At 43.9% G+C, this 19,137-nt stretch overlaps 1 protein-coding gene across 1 annotated transcript; it reads left to right on the top strand.

The window, feature by feature from the left end:
• The first annotated feature begins 1,776 nt into the window (after positions 1-1,776).
• On the top strand, positions 1,777-12,591 carry CCNA1 (cyclin A1). The gene is made up of 9 exons (XM_081815532.1): positions 1,777-1,828; positions 2,326-2,514; positions 6,894-7,140; positions 7,327-7,451; positions 8,039-8,262; positions 9,369-9,573; positions 10,534-10,647; positions 11,924-12,057; positions 12,327-12,591. Exons 2-9 carry the CDS (start codon positions 2,350-2,352, stop codon positions 12,376-12,378), a joined length of 1,266 nt encoding a protein of 421 aa, XP_081671658.1. The 5' UTR covers positions 1,777-1,828; positions 2,326-2,349; the 3' UTR covers positions 12,379-12,591.
• Positions 12,592-19,137: the final 6,546 nt, after the last annotated feature.

A 19,137-nucleotide genomic window follows, 5' to 3' on the forward strand; every position in this document is an offset into this window, starting at 1 on the left:
ACTCCGCACTGATTTCCAACATGCTTCCCAACTTCCTCAACAGCCAACTGGAACAAACGCTTTCGTCTGAACTTCAATTTTCCCGTTAAAGTAATGCATACCCAGGGCGCCTGGGTGGCTCAGTTGGTTAAGCGACTGCCTTCGGCTCGGGTCATGATCCTGGAGTCCCGGGATCGAGTCCCGCATCCGGCTCCCTGCTCAGCGAGGAGCCTGCTTCTCCCTCTGACCCTCCCCCCTCTCATGTACTCTCTCTCATTCTCGCTCTCTCAAATAAATAAATAAATCTTAAAAAAAAAAATAATAATGCATACCCAGCTCGCTAATGAAGAACACTTAAAATATTTTTTTTGGTAAAATTAACAATCATTTCCATTCAAAATAAGGAAGAAGGCTTTAACTAACCATTTCTTAAAGTGGCCATTTAAACAGCTTTTGGGGGGGGGTCTGCTTTAGAAATTTGGGGATACGTGTTTAAAAAATTTTAAAAAACAAAACGAAAGCAGTAACACTATATATGCAATGTGTTTGTGTGTACACACACATTTGTAAAATAATAATAAAGATTATTTTACCTTTTTTGCCAGTTACCTCTGTAGGGTGCCAGAGCTCCCTGGTTTCAAGGACCCTCTCCTCCCTTTCTGTGAGGGCCCCTTCCCCTTATTCCCACCTCTCCCCTTATATAAGGCCCTCTGCTTTCTCCATACTTCGCCGTGGGCCTCGGGTTCCAGGGATTTCCCTTCCCACGTGGCCAGGCCGCCTGCCCAGCCCCCACTTCCGAGTGCCCCGCAACGTCCCAGGCCCCAGTGCTGCCGCCTGTGTTCCTTCCTCTTCCTGGGCCACTATCTCGCTGTTCCTAACCCGCTTCACGCCGTGCCTGCTGGAACCCGTCCGGGAATACCTCTTGTGGGGACTGCGAGCACCACGTGCGACCCTAAAACCCCCAACCTCTCTCGCCCGGCCGGGCCACATGCACTGGAACTGGGCCGGCCAGGTGCGGCCTCTGGTGCACAAGGATCCAAAATGACCGAAGGCAAGCCGCCACCATGGATTAGGAGGCCCCGGCTCAAACCTTGGGCCAACCCGCTGCTTCTCGGCCTCTCTCTGGGAGGAAGTGTAGGTGTGTGAGCCGGCGACCGGGAGCGAGACGCGCCCTCCGGCGGGCGCGGTCACGGCTCCGCGGCCTGCGCAGCCCCGAGGGCCCTGCGTCGCTCTCCCGAGCCAAGGTTCTCAGGAGCGGGTCGGGGAAAAGACGTTAGCGGGAGGAGTTAGCGGCTGTTGGGAGAACGGGTTTACGGAAACAGTCCCTTCCAAAACCCCGGCCATCGCGGGGTGGGCCTCCTTCTTCCCTCCCAGGCCCGGGGCGCCGGCCTGAAGGGGCGCGTGTGCCGACTGCGACCGCCTGCCCCGGCACGCCCGGGCTGGGCAGTGCTGGGGGATCCGGTGGCTGCCGCCAGTTGGCCCCGCCCGGCCCTGACCCCCCAAGGGGTCGCGGCGCGTCGGCCAGGAGCGTGTCAGGTGAGGAGGTCGTCATGGCGATGCGGCCGCGGGGCGCGCAAGCCCGCTGCGGTTGGCATGGAAGCGGCCCCCGCGAGGCCCGGGAGCGCCGCTGATTGGCTGATTCAACAGACGCGGGGGGGGGTTAAAGTAATTAGCGCTGAGCGCCGCGGCTAGGAGCCCGGCGCCCCCGCTGGAATCTATTAACACCTCAGTCCCCTCCCGCCCCGCCCCGCCCCCGCCCGGCCCCCCTCCGGCGGCTCCTCATTCCCAATCCTCGTGTGCACTTGCTGATTGTTCGAGACTTATAAGGCTGAGAAGAGCGAGGCCCGCTGTGGGTTCCAAGCAGGTTTTGGGGCCTTCTGTGTGGTGGAAGGAGGGCCGCGGAGGAGGACCTTACTTGTCATTTGGGAAGGGGACGTACTTTCCCGCAGTGTTGTATCCTGGATCTTTTGTTTGCAGGGAGGTGGGGGGAACGGTGGGGGTAGGAGGGATAAGATAAGCATCGCAGTCAGGGAAAGACTCGGGCTTGCAGTTTTAGACTCCCAATGAACATGGGGCTTAGTATATCCTTTTTGTCAGGATTAATCTCTCCCTCCATCCTCAACCAGGTCTTGGAAGAAAGCCTTGAGAGATTCAAATCACTGTTTTGGTTCAAGGGAGCTTTGATCGCTTGCACAGAGGTTCATGCCCTTCCGTGCAGCCCTGATAATTGCAGAGAAGGTCATATGCCTTCGTGCTCTTCCTCCTAGAGATTCACTGCATGCTTGGAGCCCATGGTGGAAGAGGTTGACTAACCGTTGGCTTGTCTCTTTCTCCTTCCCTGATTAGCTGCATTCTGTGGAGACTGAGGGTATGCATCGCAGCAGCTCCAAGAGCGGAGTAGCCCTAGCTCCAGTGCCTCGAGGTCCTGATGCCTGTCAGATGATAACCGGAGCCCAGCTCGGCCAGGATCCCCCACAGAGAACAGTGCTAGGGGTGTTAACTGAGAATGGGCAGTACAGGAGGACCTGTGGCCAGGTAATGACAGAGAACTGCTGTGGAAGCTGGTTGTTGAGAAGGGCTATCATGTCATGGTGGGAGGTGGGTTTCTCTTGGAGTTTTACCTATAAATACCCTTGAGTATTCTAGCCTTGGAATCTGGACTGTAGGGACCCTGGTTTTGTTAAAGATCACTTTGGTCCCTTTCCAGTTAGAAATAGTGAATATTTTTCTTTATTATTTTTCTAATATCAAGGACATGGGTCTAGGAACTGTTTGAGTATATGTAAAGCTATTTCAGTGCTGGGCTAAGAGGAAGTATTAATGTACCAAAATAAACGATGGAACTGGGGTTCCTCCAGATCAGAGTGGTGTTCAGACTGATCGAGACTGTGCCTGAGGCAAACCTGAATAATCTTTGCTATGTTCATCGGAGATGATGTTAGAATCCAGATTGGATAAGGCTAGACTAAATTACTTCCAAAAGTGGGTTTTGAAAGTAGACATCTCCCCAGGACTGAACAAAGGCAGTTGGGCAAATTGATCATCGGCCATTAGATATTAGTTGCTTATGCCTAACTGATCGTAGGTACCTCCCTTAACAGATTGGAAACAAAATCAGACACTTAAAAATGTAAATGAGGGGGTGCCTGGGTGGCTCAGTCGGGTAAGCATCTCCCTTCGGCTCAGGTCGTAATCCCGGGGTCTTGGAATCAAGCCCCACATTGGGTTCCCTGCTCCGCGGGAAGCCTGCTTCTCCCTCTCCCACGCCCCCTGCTTGTGTTCCTTCTCTCGCTGTGTCTCTCTCTGTCAAATAAATAAATAAAATCTTTAAAAAAAATGTAAATGAGGGGTTTGAATCCTTAAGAATGAATTTTGGGATAGAAAAAAAGCTTCCTTGAGTCTATTAGGCAAGCCTCTCATAATGATGCGTTAAGTTTATATTTCACATCTGTAGTGGAATGATGCTGACAATAGTATAGTGAAGTAGGTAGGCCGGGAATTCTTCCCGTTTAATAGATGAGAAAATTTCAGAGGTTTAGGAAAGGTAAAAAAAAAAAAAAAAAAAGATATGGTAGAGGCCAGATTAGAAGCCCTTCATCCACTGACCATCCATGCCTTTTGGTGGCATCTGATTAGTGGGGGAAAAATACCCAAAGTGATCTGTCCAAAGCTTTGGGGAAAAAATTAAATGAAAGCAGTTTTAACAAACAATGTGCTTAGCATATTTACTTTTTTAAACTGGAAGACTGAAACCTTGTTCTTACGAATCATCAGTTCTGCCTATGCTGCCCAGGCTCTCTTTAAATTCATAATGATTAGTTAACCTCTTATGTTGCCTAGCGTTACTTCTACATTTCCCTGCTCTATTCCTCTACAACCTCCTCAGAAATCTGTTTTCTAGATTTCTTTTTAATCCTCCCAAACCTTTACCTCCATCCTTACTCTCAGCTCATGACTTTGTTAGCCTATTTTCCTAAAAATATAGCAGCAACCAGAAGAGAATTTCCACATGTTCCCATGTGTCATATACTCTGCCATCCCCATCCTGCTACAGGACTTATGTGTCCCTGCTCTTATGCAAGGTGACACATACACACGTGCAGTACACCTTATGCCTTCTTGTCTCTTCAAGGATGTCATTTCTGGCAACTCTCCTTTCTCTCTTCAGTCTTGTCTACTAAGTCAAACTCATAAGCATGCAAATATATTGTATTTTTTTCCATCTTAAAAACCTTTCAACTACAAAGCTCTTTGCAGTGACTGTCCATTTTATAGCAATAATTTGAGAGTTTATCTATCCTGCTCGACTATAAGCTCCATCAGGATGAGGATTGGGATGTCAGGTTCACTGCTGTATTCTCAGTGCTTAGACCGGTGTCTGGCCAGGGTAGCATTCAAGTATTTGTTGAATGAATACTCTCTGTCTCTAATTCTCTTATTCTTAGTCCTTTCCTTACTTGACCGATCCAGCAGCATTTGACACAGTTGATTATTCTTTATTCCTTGAAATAATTTCTTTTCACTCAGCCTGGAGAACACCACTCTCTCCTGGTTTTCCACCTACCTCATTGGCCATTCCTCAATATCTAAAAGAGTGCTCTAGGGCTTGGTATTTGATCTGAATCTGCACTCACTCCCTTAGCAACCTTTCAAGACTCTTAGCATTAAATAGCATCTATCTGGTGATGACTCATACTTTTATCTTTGGTCTGGACCTCTTAGCTATATTACAGGCACCCATATTCGGCCTACTTAACATCTCCCCTTGGGTCTTACAATAGGCATCCCAAATTTATGCAAAACCAAACACTAACCCTAGCCCCAAACAGCTGTTCCCAAAGTCTTCCTCATATCAATAAATGGAATATCCATCCTATTATTCAGCCCCCAAACCTTTGTCATCTTTGACTCTTTTTCTCCCACCCCACATCTGATTTGCTGAGAAAATACTATTGGCTCTACTTTTTAGAATGTCTAGAATCTCTACTTCTCAGACTTTACTACTACTTTACTACTTTACACTAGTTCAAATCCCTATTGTGTCTCACCGTGAATTTGCAAGTTTCATAATTGGTCATCTTACTTGCTCTCTGTACGTATACACAGCCAGGGTGATCATAATAAAACATAAATCAGATCATACCACTCCTCCTCCATGGCTGCTCCCGTGGCTTCCCACCTCTGAGTAGTAGACAGTCTTAAATGGCCTGCTTGATCTGGCTTCTCTTTTCTTTCTGACTTTGTGACCTATACCCCTCTCTTTCTCATTCTGTCCTCTATGCTCCTTACTCAGTCTCTAAGACACACTTGAACATCAGGGCATTTACCCATGCCATTCTCTCAGCTCAGAATGCTCTTACCCCCTCTATCTGTGTGACTTACTCCCTTACCTCATTTCGTATCTTTGCTCACATCTATCCTCTTCATTAGGGCCCTCCCTGGCCATACTGTTTAAAATGGCAAGGACTCTCTTTTCCCTGTGTTATTCTCCCCCAAAGCACTGAACACAGCATCTGACGTAACATGTCTTATTTGTCGTCCCCCACACTCCGAGCTAGAGTGTGAACTCCATGAAGGCAGCCCTTCTTGAATGTTTTGTTCATGGCTAAATTCTGAGCACCTAAAACAGTGTGTGGTACATAATAGATGCTCAGTAAATATTTAATGAATATATGTCTCAACCCCCGTACATATATCTTTGAAGCAAAAGTCAAACTTGGTAGTGACTTGGAATCATGGTTCTAGTAACTTGTGATTTTTATATGTTCCCTGTTCTTTTTTTTTCTAGTATTACCATAAAGAATGTTTTCTTGGGGCATCTGGGTGGCTCAGTCTGTTAAGCGTCTGCCTATAGGTGAGTCATGATGGACTCACCTTAATTCTGCCTATAGGCCACGATCCCAGGGTCCTGGGATTGAGCTCCGCATTGGGCTCTGGAGCCTGTTTCTCCCTCTCCTCCCTGTTCATGCTCTTGTTCTCTCTCTCTAATAAATAAAATCTTCAAAAAAATTTTTTTTTCTTCCTAGACGTAAGCCAAATATTTATCTGGCTAGCTTGAAGGGAAAACACATACTAACTTGAAAGTAGCTTCAAAAGTAAACAACAAGATTAATTATTAACAGTAAAATATTAATACAGCAGCTAGACCTAACGTTTGCATAAATATAACTTAGATTCATAAACCTTGCCCACCTGCCCTGGTTCAGCTGACCTTCAGGCTGTCCGCCATGACTCACCTTAATGTGCTTGTTCATGGAGGGGGTGCACGTAGTCATTCCCACTAGTAATGCTATAGGAATAAATAGAAGGGAGAAGCGATTGCGAGATAGATTTCCCCAAGGGTAATTACATTATGTCATACAAGAGATTCTACAGCTTTGTAAGAGCAGTTAGTAGTATGAGTTTTTAAAATGATCAGGTTTCTAAATATCTGGGTATAAAATGGGAACTTTATAAAGGCGCTTACTGCCTAAAAGCTGTTTAAGGAGGAAGACTATAGGAACTCAGTGACTGTGTGTCAAGAGCTTTGCTGGGTACTTATAAAATCCTGTAAGGCTAGAAGTATGAAAGCCAATTAATAATCTCCCCCCTACTCCTTCCCCCGCCCCATACCTATTTCATTTTGGAGGAAAGCTATGGTTTCTCTTGTTCCTATAATCTTGAGTTCCCTTTGATAAATATGTGAGGAAGATGACAAATTATAGGTAGCTCTTTTCCCAAATGTTAGATGTAGACAGAGATAAGGGAGAAGTCATACTTCGGAAGCTTCATTTTCTGAAATTAAATTGCAGACGTAGATGTTTCAATTTAAGCCTGTTCTCATCTTCCTAGCCTGCTGGTTTGAGTCACACAGGCTTACATCACCTATACAGTCTTTGGGGTGACCTCTAACAAAAAACTTAACCCTCTTCTAGGGGGTCACAACAATCAGGTGTTTCTCTGGATCAGAAAATGTCTTCCCTCCAGCTGGAAAGAAGGTGATCTCTGACTGCACGGTCCAGGTGCCAGCCAAGCAAGGATTTGATATCTACATGGATGAGGCTGAGCAGGGGGACAGAGACAGCTGCACAGGGAAAGAGGGGATGGCATTTGAAGATGTGTATGAGGTAGACACCAGCACACTCAAGTCAGACCTCCACTTCCTGCTGGATTTTAACACAGGTAACCTGACTCACCTGTGGCTGACAGTACCCTAGACCCATAATCGCCTGCAGCACTCAATAGCATGTAACTAGCAGGATAAAACCATGAAGTAATGACTTATTTTCACAACTGCCTGTGGAGGGTTAGTGGATGGAATGAATTTTTAGATTGAATGTCTTACCTGGTATTGTTGAATCCCTGCAGTTTCCCCAATGGTAGTAGATTCATCTCTCCAGTCCCAGTGTGAAGATGCATCAGATTTTGGTACAGATGTGATAAACGTGACTGAATATGCTGAAGAAATTCATCAGTACCTTAGAGAAGCTGAAGTGAGTTTTCCCAAATTCTATTTCAATTTCCAGCACTCAAAACACTTAATAATAAGATGGTTATAAACTCTTGGTCAAAACCACTAGTGAATAGCATTCTTATGACATCTAAACACAGGAATATCTATGAAAAATAATAGTTATGGGGCGCCTGGGTGGCTTAGTCAGTTGGGTGTCCAACTCTTGATTTCAGCTTAGGTCATGATCTCAGGGTCCTGGGATTGAGCCCCCATCAGGCTCCTCACTCAGTGGGGAGTCTGCTGGGGATTCTCTCTTAATCTCTCTCAAATAAATAAATCTTAAAAAAAATAATAGTTGTGAGGCAAGTAGCATTACTTGGACTATTTCTCCATGACTCAAAAAGGTTTATACATTAAGTATTTCACTCTTAGGAATAACCCATATTGCTATTTCCCCTTCCAAGGGGAAATACTGCTGTTTCCACCCCCTCCAAGGTGTACTTGGCTCTTGATCAGTTTCTTCCTAACCTTTGCTCACGAGATTCTTTTTTTAAATAGCAACTGTACTGTGGAGTGATCTTTCTGATATAGCAACTATTTAAGTATCAGAACTCTTTTCCCAAACAGGTAAGACACAGGCCCAAAGCACACTACATGAGGAAGCAACCAGACATCACAGAAGGCATGCGAACGATTCTGGTGGACTGGCTCGTTGAGGTCAGCGAAGAGTATAAGCTTCGAGCAGAGACTCTCTACCTGGCTGTCAACTTCTTGGACAGGTTTCTTTCATGCATGTCTGTTCTGAGAGGGAAATTGCAGCTTGTAGGAACAGCAGCTATTCTTTTGGCTTCGTAAGTGTTCTTTTAGCTTAAATAATGTCAAACTGCAGCCTGTCAAAACAGTTGATTTTCTTTCCCATTTATTGAAGAAATCTAGTGCTCGATAATTAAAGCTTATTCATGCCTCCCTTGATAAAATATCATCATTTTCGCAGTATTTACTGAGAAACTGAATCTAACACACGTTCACTCTTCAATTCAGATGTTTAAGATTTATAGCAACAAGTTCAATATCATGACTGTGGCAGCCATCAGCTCAAATTCAAGATCCAATTTAACTATTTTGCAGGGTGTTTTTTTGACTGCATTCTAATACAAAAATATTTTGGTTATATAAAAGATTTTGGTTATACAAAAGCCAGCTTCCTGATCTAGCAAATGACCTGTAATAACACGGTTTATTTGGTTACAGTGAACAAACTATCATTGTGTACAAAAAAGAGTTGGCCTTGGGCCTGAGCTGCCTTAAATTCAGTGACCTGTTGGTGGATGGCAGTTTCTTCAATTCTTCTGGTCTCCGACATTCTAGTCATCAATGCCTAGAAACTTGCCAACTACAGAAAACAGAAACAAAAGCAAAAGCAAAAAGTTGGTAACAATGAAATTATATCATTATCTTACTCTTGGATTCATAGCATCATTTGCTAAATCAGTAGAGATTTCTGAACATGATCTCTTTATTTTTATTATTTATTTATTTTGAACATGATCTTTCTAAAGATCTAAGATCTAAGGAGTTGTTGTTCTACAATGTGTTCAATATAACATTCTTTTCCACAAGATGAGTGGGGTCGATAGAATTAAGACAAATTTATCTGTGTGTCTGTCATTCAGAATCTTTCAGCATATCAGAGGCCCAAACCTAAAATTCTCAGTTGGAAATTGTTTCTGCTACTACTGCTAGCAGTAAGTACAACATATCCTTGTAATACACATGTTCTTGTTCTGGCGCTTAGGTATGAAATCCCTAATATTTTTAAGGCCAGTACCATTTAGTGATATTTAGGAGGATATGTGGATACAAAGTAAAGAAGTCTGCAAAAGGCTGGTTGTGATAGCATAGGAAGGAGCACTACAGGTTGCAAGCTTTACTTCCAAAAACTCTTTACCTTTCATAGGAAATATGAAGAAATATATCCACCTGAAGTCGACGAGTTTGTCTACATAACTGATGATACTTACACAAAACGCCAACTGCTAAGAATGGAACACCTGCTCCTGAAAGTCCTGGCTTTTGATCTCACAGTGCCAACCACCAACCAGTTTCTCCTTCAGTACTTAAGGAGACAAGGAGTGTGCGTCAGAACTGAGAATCTGGCCAAGGTATGCCACGTGACTTCTGGGAACTTGGGAGCCAAGGAGATAAAAAGTAGCCTTTCCTGATCATCCTTCAGTTCTTCCTTCTTTTTCAGTGCTTTGTCTTGGCCCCAGAAAACTTTTTAGCAATGGAAGAGAGCCAATTTTAGGATCATGATTTCTGGTTACGAGACAGTACTATTGATCATGTTTGGTAGGCACGGGTTGTCTGATCACCCAACTCTTAAAAGAAATTTAAGTTTGGAAATTGTTCCCTTGTCAAATACAGACCATGTGCAGGCAACACCTCTTCTTTGTTTACAGAATGGGAACAAAGTAAATGCAGTTTGATTTCACTCTAATCTTATCCTAACATATTAACTAATAAAGCCTTATTTGGTCATCCGGGGTTATAGTACTTTAGTTGAAGGCACTGAAGTATTGGTTTGGAAAACTTGGTGTCCAGCCACTGTGATCTAGTATATATGGTATGTGTATGCTACTCAAACAGTAATAAGGATGTATGTATAAATTTCCCAGTGTGTTTCTTCTATTCTCACAGGTACTGCTCCAGCCTCTGAACTACCTGCATTTGCCTGACCAATTAATAGCTTCAATATGGTCATAGTTTTGCCACTGACCAAATGCTCTAGTCCCTCTCCAGTGGCCCAGAACAATGCTACTTTATGTGACTAGCATGCACCCTACTAGTAGTATTAAGACAAGAAAAGTAACCTCTCATATATACTGTGCAGGCAGACCAAATTCTTGTATATTGACATTTACTACAGCATAAATGTTATTCTGGTTATGGACAGGCCTAGCATTATTAACCCAGTGAATAATTTTGAGCATCTGTTTCTTTCTGCTCATCACTAGATACAGGATGAACAAAGATAAGACAGTTTTTTCCCTTTACATTTTTAGGTTGACTTGTAACCTCAGTCAAATTTCTAATTCCACTGGGATTTTCTCTCTTGTGCTTAGTATGTAGCAGAACTGAGCCTTCTTGAAGCTGACCCATTCTTGAAATATCTTCCTTCATTGATAGCTGCAGCAGCTTATTGCCTGGCCAACTATACTGTGAACAGGCACTTCTGGGTAAGATTCCAACTACTACTTTCTAGATGAAATTCCAGGCCCATCTAAGAATCTGTGTTCAGTAACTCTCAGGACTTAGAATGCACTGGCCTCTTAAGAGGGAAAGTTAGTTTAATAAGGAACTGGTTGTCTTGCCAGCAGATGACAACATGCCACTGAGTCTTGCAGGTCAGTGTTTATGACTTTGACTCTATGGCTTTGAGTAGATTGCAGAAAGTCAAGGAGCAGGCCTGGAAACCTCAATGCCCACCTCACGTGAGGAGTGCTCTTGTGGTGCAAGCATTGAGCACTTCAGGCAAACATTGTTGACTTTTGTCCGCTGTGTGTAAAACAACCTGGATCCAATTAGGATGGTCAGAAGGTTGCATCAAGTTTTCAGGGGAATAGGGCAGTTAGTGCTGCCTCTTGGTCCAACAAGAAGCAAGATTGGAAATGGGCCCCTCGATTTGGTTCTGAAGGTTTACTTTTGTGCTAAAAGAAGTGGGGTATCTACTTTTCTTTTTTTTTTTTTAAAGATTTTATTTACTTATTTGACAGACAGAGACACAGCGAGAGAAGGAACACAAGCAGGGGGAGTGGGAGAGGGAGAAGCAGGCTTCCCGCCAAGCAGGGAGCCTGATGTGGGGCTCGATCCCAGAATCCTGGGATCATGACCCAAGCTGAAGGAAGACGCTTAATGACTGAGCCACCCAGGCGCCCCTACTTTTATTTTCTAAAACACTTATTTATTATTCTGCATTCACTAATTCACTTTCATATATAAGGTGTAAATAGGTTGTTTGGGTAAGTAGAGGCTTTTTTAGGGACCAGTAGAAATCCTGTTCATGAGGGAATCGGTAAAAGTAACCTTCCCCCCAAACTGAGCATTATAAATATACAATATGAGCAAATGGATAACTCTGGCTGTTCTTCCTAATATTTTATTTCTTTTTTTTTTTTTAAGATTTTATTTATTTATTTGAGAGAGAGAGCACATGAGAGGGGGGAGGGTCAGAGGGAGAAGCAGACTCCCTGCCGAGCAGGGAGCCCGATGCGGGACTCGATCCAGGGACTCCAGGATCATGACCTGAGCCGAAGGCAGTCGCTTAACCAACTGAGCCACCCAGGCGCCCCTAATATTTTATTTCTAAAGTCACTGAAGGAGGATTACAGTTTCTTTTGAGATGAATGTGGATACTTCTTCCTAAGTAATTAATTCCCTTTATTTCACAGTTTTTATCTTCAGCTGTCTGATACAAAGTTATATGATGCAGTTTTTTTCTTTTGTCTTGATTAGCCAGAAACCCTTGCTGCATTTACAGGCTATTCATTAAATGAAATTGTGCCTTGCCTGAGTGAGCTGCATAAAGCATGCCTTGATATACCCCATCGACCTCAACAAGCAATTAGGGAGAAGTATAAGGCTTCAAAGTAAGTTTCTGAAAGTTTCTTCTCTAGGCTTACTAATTTAAAGCTTGAATGGGTTATAGTCATGTCAGAACTAAAAATAGAACAAATTGGAAATCTCGTGCTAGGCTTGCATGTTAAACCAGGAAAATCAGTGTAGAGAGGCCTAGATTTATAATTTGTCAGCTTGGAGTACATACAGTTAGAAAGCTTTCTCCATTTCTGTTGAAACTCCTGGAAAGTTCCGTGGCCTGAGCTTTTACAAAACTGAAGTCCTTTGGGTCTCATTTCAGGTACATGCACGTGTCTCTGATGGAACCACCTGCAGTTCTCCCTCTGCAATAAGTTTCCTACGGAAGCACTTTCAGAACTTTACCTCCAGATCAACTGAATTTGTCTTAACTTTTATAGGTTTCTGCAGGTTGGGTCATCTAGTGTTGCTACAAGATAGATGCCATATTTTTAAAAATGTATATGTAGTTAGGTCCTCTTAGACATTAGTAGCTTGTAATATCATCTAACATTTTTTAAAGAATAAACAAACAACTTGCCTTGTGACCATGTGTTAGGCTTATTTATTAATTAGGATGGCCCATATGCTCACCTGGAATTTTAGTGGGGAGCATTATAAACGTCATCTCTATTTCAAGAATTCTCCTAAATTGGTTTCATAAATCTGGCATGCTATTAGGATTAAGTGTTTTGAGGAATTCAGAGATTTTTCTTGTTTGGTAAATGGCCCCCCTGAGACTTTTTCCTTCCTATCGCTTTACTCTTCACACAGCTCTCCATAAATTGGCAAAGGAAGGAACTCCAAGCTTAGACTCAGTACAGGGATATAAACAGGCCCTCTCTATTCTAGCTTGCCTGAAGGACCCTACGGAGTAAAGACAGTGAGCTGAGGACTAAATGCGGTCAGGTACCTCTGAGGGGTGATTTACATTTAATTCTAATCCAGGCATGTGACACTCATTTTGTAGATATCATTATGTCAATGTTGCGTTTTCATTTAGTCACCCATCAAGCGTATATTTCAGCCTCAGAAGATGCTCAGATGCAGAGAAAAAGCAAATTTCACCACAGGATGGGACTTCAGAATAATGAAGCTAACCCTTCATATTTAACCTTTGGGAGATATCCATGCTAAGCTCTACTCTAGTTCAAATTATTCATGATCCTGCAGTTCACTACAGGTTCATTTATGGCCCCTTGCAACAGGACGTATATAGTATGTAAGATGAGGAGAATTGAAAAAACGACCAAGCAACCAAGTACTTGTTTTAACTTTCTTTTAAAGATTGGAAGGAAAATCCAGAGTACACTTAACCTGTTGCAGGGTGCTGCTTATTGGGGATCGAATATAAATTTTGTAAATCTCATACCAGTAGGCCTGGGAGGCACATAAACTTTCTGTGCTGTGTCCTGTCTCCAGGCCTGCCCTGGGTGGGGCTCAGCCCAGATGGCTCCATGGAGGCAAGAACAACAGGAAACGTGTTTTCTAGATCCCTTTACATAGAAAAGAGTAGACCCAGATGGGTTTTGGTAAAATGGTAGTAGGTGAAATTAACTCCAAATTTTATGTTTGTTTCAAGCTCTAATGAAATTATTAATATAAAAATACAGGCGTATTTTACATATTTTCTGAAGCCTTTTTTTTTTTAAGTACCCACAAACTCTTAAAAGGTTTTAGCATTGCCTTTTTTTTTCCCTCTGCAGATAAACATTCTCAAGGTGCCTCCATTAATGGTTCCACTGAAGAAATCAACATTTCCTTAAGTATTCTGTGATTTATTTTGCGTAAGTTTCACAAAGGAGATACGCGGCCTATGTCGCTACTGAATTCTCTGTTTTTATGTTATATAATCAGCAATTTGTAATCTCCCGTTCTCCCTTAGGTCTGGGTATATTTCTGTTCATCGCATGTATATGCTTAGCTCTGTGGGTGTTCTTTTGCACTTGGCAGCATGACAGACATGCTGTGTGTTTGCCACAAAATTGCCCCCTCCTCAGGAGGCGGTGGGAGAGGGCAATTCTGGCTAAGATTTTTGCGGTAGAAGTGCTGTGTTTGTCCCTTTCGGGCATTAAAGATTTGAGGGACCTGGCCGGGGAAGCTTCCTCTCATTCTCCACCCGTTGACATGGGCCATCCGCCTCCCTGTGAAACATGCCTGTCTCAAACTGCAGTTTGGATCCTGACAAAATAACATTTTCTTTTACTAGCAATGTTCTTGTTTTGGAGTGTTTTGCTTCAGCTAGACAGACCTGAGAAATAGTCCTTCATTATGAATTATTTTGCAAAGGGGGATTTTGTTGCTAACCTGGATCCGAAATGTAACCTTGACTTTAGGTCACAAAACCACGCTATACAGGACATAGAGGTCTGAACCCATAATTCTTAGGTTCTTTGCTGCCAGTGATTTACACGCACTTATTCCCAACCCCCAACACACACACCCACCAGTTGCAAAGAACTGGTCCTCAACTTTGACTTGCTTGTCTTATTTTGTGTCCCTGAAATACTTTATTTAGAACTAGAATATAACTGCTGCCTATGGACCTCCCAGCCAGCTTGAGACAGAATAGCAGCCTTCATTCAATGTGTCCCTCCTTTCATCCCATTCTTTTTCTTCCCTGAATCCAGTGTTGATCACACATGGTTTTTATACTACATAAGAATGTGTCCATAAAATTAATGCTTGCTTTTAAAGTTTAGTGGTTGCTGACTATCTTGCATATCCTTCAGTGTTAGGTGTTTTAGGCAGCACTGCATTTTGAGATTATCTGTGTTGAGAGTAGAATGAGAGTAGAATCCTAGTTATTTATACAATTGAAGAATGTTAAATGAATATACCATGATTTATCTGTTCTCTTGACTTTCTCACATCTTTTTCCCTGCCCCTCCCCGTGCACGACTTGCTCGCCAGTGTAGGAAGTTGGTTGGGACGGGGCCGTGGATGTGGGAGTGCCCCACCTGTCTGCCTCTGTGGCCTCTTTGGCCTGTGGCTTCAGGCAGGTACAGGCCTTCCCAAGGAACTCTTACATGGCCACAAACTGAGGGGCCCTTGATGAAGTGGGCCATGAGAAAGGACCGTGGGAGCAGTATTTGCCCACCCATTATCAGGAGCCCAAGAAAGGTTGAATATACCTGTCGTCCCAGTAAGCTTTCTGTCCTCCCAGTAAGCTTTTGCCACCAGAGAGTTAAAACATCTAGACCCGATTCACCACTACAACCTTGAAATTGAAGCCCACACTGTTTGGCCGAGAGTGCCCTTGCCGCGGCTCCCGTCTGGTTTTCTGTTTCATGTGTCCAGACGGTGGGGATGGGATCTACCCCGTGGGGCTCATGGCAATGACCCCAGTTAGCCTCCTGCCTGCCGGGGAAGGCCCAGCATGGAAAATCCAGAGTCCCCTGTTAGAGTTTTTACTTCAGGGAGGACGTTCCCTTAGAAATTATAACTTTTATTAGTGATTGTTGGACTTGACGGTATCCTTACACAACTGAATGGCCAATCTTAATTCAAGAGCATCACGATGGAGGAGGTGCAAGTGGAAAAGCACGAGGGAAAGGGGCAACAGGAAGGAGATCGTGTGTGACACACACAAGTTAAAACAAGTCAAACCAGGATCTGTGGATGGAGTGTCCGTCATGAGGAGGAGGTTTACTGGGGCAGGCAGCTGACTGACTGAGCCCATGGTCCCATTCACCTTGTAGGGTAGGTGTTCACCCAGGCTACACATTTGCTTCTCCTTAGTTGTCTCCTTCCCTTCACTCTGACTAGATTTCCTGCTTGCATCAGTCAAGATATTATTATTTGCATCAAGTTACTTGCTACCTTTAAACTTGATCAACTAGGTAACAGGTGTGGCTATTCACACACTACAGTGAACACCGTGGAATGTTGGCTGGTCACTATGTAGTTTCAGACACACACTGCCAATACATAAATACTGGGTCATAATCACAGTAACTCTTTATCCTAAACGTCCCCCTACTTTCCCCATGGTTGATCATCACATTGGCTGCCCCTTGCCTGCATCATCAAGAGTTTACCTGTAGAAGCATCCTCCATGTAACATCCATGCTGGTCTCCCATCTTTATGCCCAGCACATGGGCCATCATGTTCAGTGACAAAACCAACTTTTCCCTCCCTGGGTGGTAGGCAAAGAGAGAAAGAGGGTCCCAGAGACACAATCCCAGCAGGGAATCTGCTGTTGGGCTGCAGTTGTTATAGATCTGCCCATGCCCCTGTGCCAGATGGAATTCCTTTTAACCGCATGGAGCGTGCATATAGTACATACAACTGAGTAGACAGCAGAGCTCACTCTTTACCAAGCCCGGCCTCAGCTCATGGAGGCAGTGGGTCAGGACGTGTTTGTCATCACATTCAAATCCCACAGTGGAAGCCTGGATTCTGGAACTACCAGCTGCGGGAGCTGTGCTATCTTCTGGACCCCCTGGTTTCTCCAGGTGGTTGACACTGGAGTCAGACTCAAGAATGAGAGGAAGGTGCTATCCCGGTGCCTGCTCTCCTGCCCCAGCCCCCCACTGAGCTGGAGATAGGCAGTCAGGAAACTGTCAGGGTCAGGTGCTGGGGGAAGCAAGGGGGCTGGCTTGGGCTCATCTGACTAAGCTCAACCTACTGGGAAGAGTTTTCTCTCCTCAGTTTAATCAACGATGAGAGAGAACTACATCCAGATATGTTTGTGGAGTTGAGTGTGTCAGTCTTCAGAGAACTCATTTCAAAGGTGTGTCATCTAAAATGTCCTTTCTAGGGGCGCCTGGGTGGCTCAGTCAGTTAAGCGTCTGCCTTCGGCTCAGGTCATGATCCCAGGGTCCTGGGATGGAGCCCCACATCGGGCTCCCTGCTCAGCGGGAGTCTGTTCTCCCTTTCCTCCCAGCTTGTGCTCTCTCTCTCACTATCTCTGTCACTATCTCTCTCTCTCTCAAATAAATAAAATCTTTAAAAAAAAAGTCCTTTCTACTGTTCTGGTGACTATCAGCAGCTCATTCTTTTATGGGAATTGAAACTGAGAGGCAGATACATGCGGTAGAAGGCCAGAACTGCCTCTCTTTTCACCTAGGAATTTATCCTTAACCAAGACCCTTAGGAGACCAGGTCCTAATTCCAACTTGACTATTAACTGAGTGACATTGGTGGTACTGGGTAAGTTGATTGCTTTAACCACCCCCAAATCTGTGTGGCTCATTACATTAAAGGTTTATCTCTTGTGTCACTCTCCAGTATGTATTAGGAAAAAGAAGGCTTTTGTTTTCACATGACCATCCTTCCCTAGGCGTGCCCCCCCACTCTATTCTTGTTTTCAGCAGGTGAGGGAAGAGAAGAAACATGGAAAAAACACCCCCATTCTTACTGTGAGGGCGTGGGGAATGTAATTGAGCTGTAAGGCCTGGGACGAGAAGGGCATTCGGTGTGGATAAACAATCAGTCCTTGCCAGTGGGCATCTCACTTAGTGCCCTGACTTTAATCCCATCACGAACGATGAGTTTGATTGGATCAGTCTTTGTCAATTTTGAGTTACTTATCCATTTTTACTATTTCTCTTATATCTAAATATCTCCTTTAAAATGACTGACCTTTTAAACAAACCTTTTCTGAATAGTAATGTCCCTTAAATAATGGATGTGATATGCTAGTTACAAATTTTCTAGTACACATTCCAATATATAATTACTGAACGTGAGTCACTTAAAATTCTGTATGACATGTCACCCCTTGGGAAACACCAGATTCAATTATCTGAGATTCTGTCCAGTTCTGTGGAAAATTTGTAATGCTTCAGGAAGTAAATGCCAACAAGAATTCACTTTTTTAATGCGTCTTAAACTTGAGGGTATTTGAAGGGTTGGTTGCCAACTACACTGAGAATGGCACTATCTTAGGATGATTAAGGGCCACAGAGAGGGGTGATATGGATGCAGGCCTTTAAAATAATGGGATAGCATCTCATTTCAGCCTTACTTCTTTGCCCTTTCCCTCCTCCTCAAGCACTAAAAGCAAAAGCCAGGGAAGACAGAAGATTGACGTATCTGTTTGGAATGGACATTTTGATGTGGAAGTTCTGACATTTAAGGGAAGAAAAGGGCTGGGAAAGGTGCCTAGAGTTGAGATGATATGTCATACTAGAATTTCTCAGAGAAATCAAACACAATAGGGGTTATTTTCCTGATGCCTGCATCTATCTCTGTCCTTATCCTCCTACTGTCACTGCCTTAGCTGAGACCCCGTCATTTCTCATATGCATCAGTCACTGTGCAACCTCCTAATGGCTCTTCAGTTTCCTTTTCCATTTCCAGAGTTTTCTGAAGTGAAATTGATGATATCTCTTTCTTGCATCTAATTCTTCAATGTCTCATCACCAGTGGGATAAAATAGGGGGCATGCAGGCCCTTCATTAGCCAGACTCTGTCCACCCTTAACTAACAGCTTCTGCTTTAGTTACCCTGCCAAGTTACTTGTGGTTCCCTGAATAGGCCATGTTCTCTCTTCCCTTACTCTCTCCCACAGACTACTCTCTCTTTGAAAAACTTCCCACTTCCCAAAACCTTTTGGCTACCTCTGAGGTGATTCTTTAGAACCAGGCTTTGGCTTCACCTCCCCATCTGCCTTAGGGTAAGTGTCTCTCACTACAACCAGCTGTTACTCATCTGGTTGCCCATGTCTGTCTCCCCCCTAGAGTACACATTTCATCCCTGTACCCCTAGCATTGGGCTTCATGCTAAAGATTCAATAATATTTTATTGAATGAATGAATGCATTATACTTTTCATAGACAATTGCTAGCCCTCAATTTAATCAATTATAAAGTGATATTGCTGAAAAGTATAAAGCTTTTCGAAGTACATTTGGATAAAATGAAGTTACAAGAAGTCGCGAGACACCTGGATGGCTCAGTCAGTTAAATGTCTGACTCTTGATTTCAGCTCAGGTCATGATCTCAGGGTTGCGAGATCAAGCCCCTTCTCAGGCTCCATGCTAGGTGTGGAGCCTGGTTAAGATTCTCTCTCTTCCTCTCTCTCTGCACGCCTCCCCCCACCCCCCCCGCCCCGCCATGCTCTCTCTCTAAATGAAAGAAAAAAGGAG

Source organism: Leptonychotes weddellii, chromosome 3 (assembly GCF_054177405.1).
Source record: "Leptonychotes weddellii isolate Sample4059 chromosome 3, ASM5417740v2, whole genome shotgun sequence".
Lineage (NCBI taxonomy): Eukaryota > Metazoa > Chordata > Mammalia > Carnivora > Phocidae > Leptonychotes > Leptonychotes weddellii.

Excerpts from the sequence above, each read along its gene's own strand:
- CCNA1 (XM_081815532.1), top strand. The coding sequence starts at position 2,350 with ATGCATCGCAGCAGCTCCAAGAGCGGAGTAGCCCTAGCTCCAGTGCCT. Across the intron at positions 7,141-7,326 it reads CCTGCTGGATTTTAACACAG|TTTCCCCAATGGTAGTAGAT; the intron begins GTAACCTGACTC and ends GAATCCCTGCAG. Across the intron at positions 7,452-8,038 it reads AGTACCTTAGAGAAGCTGAA|GTAAGACACAGGCCCAAAGC; the intron begins GTGAGTTTTCCC and ends TTTCCCAAACAG.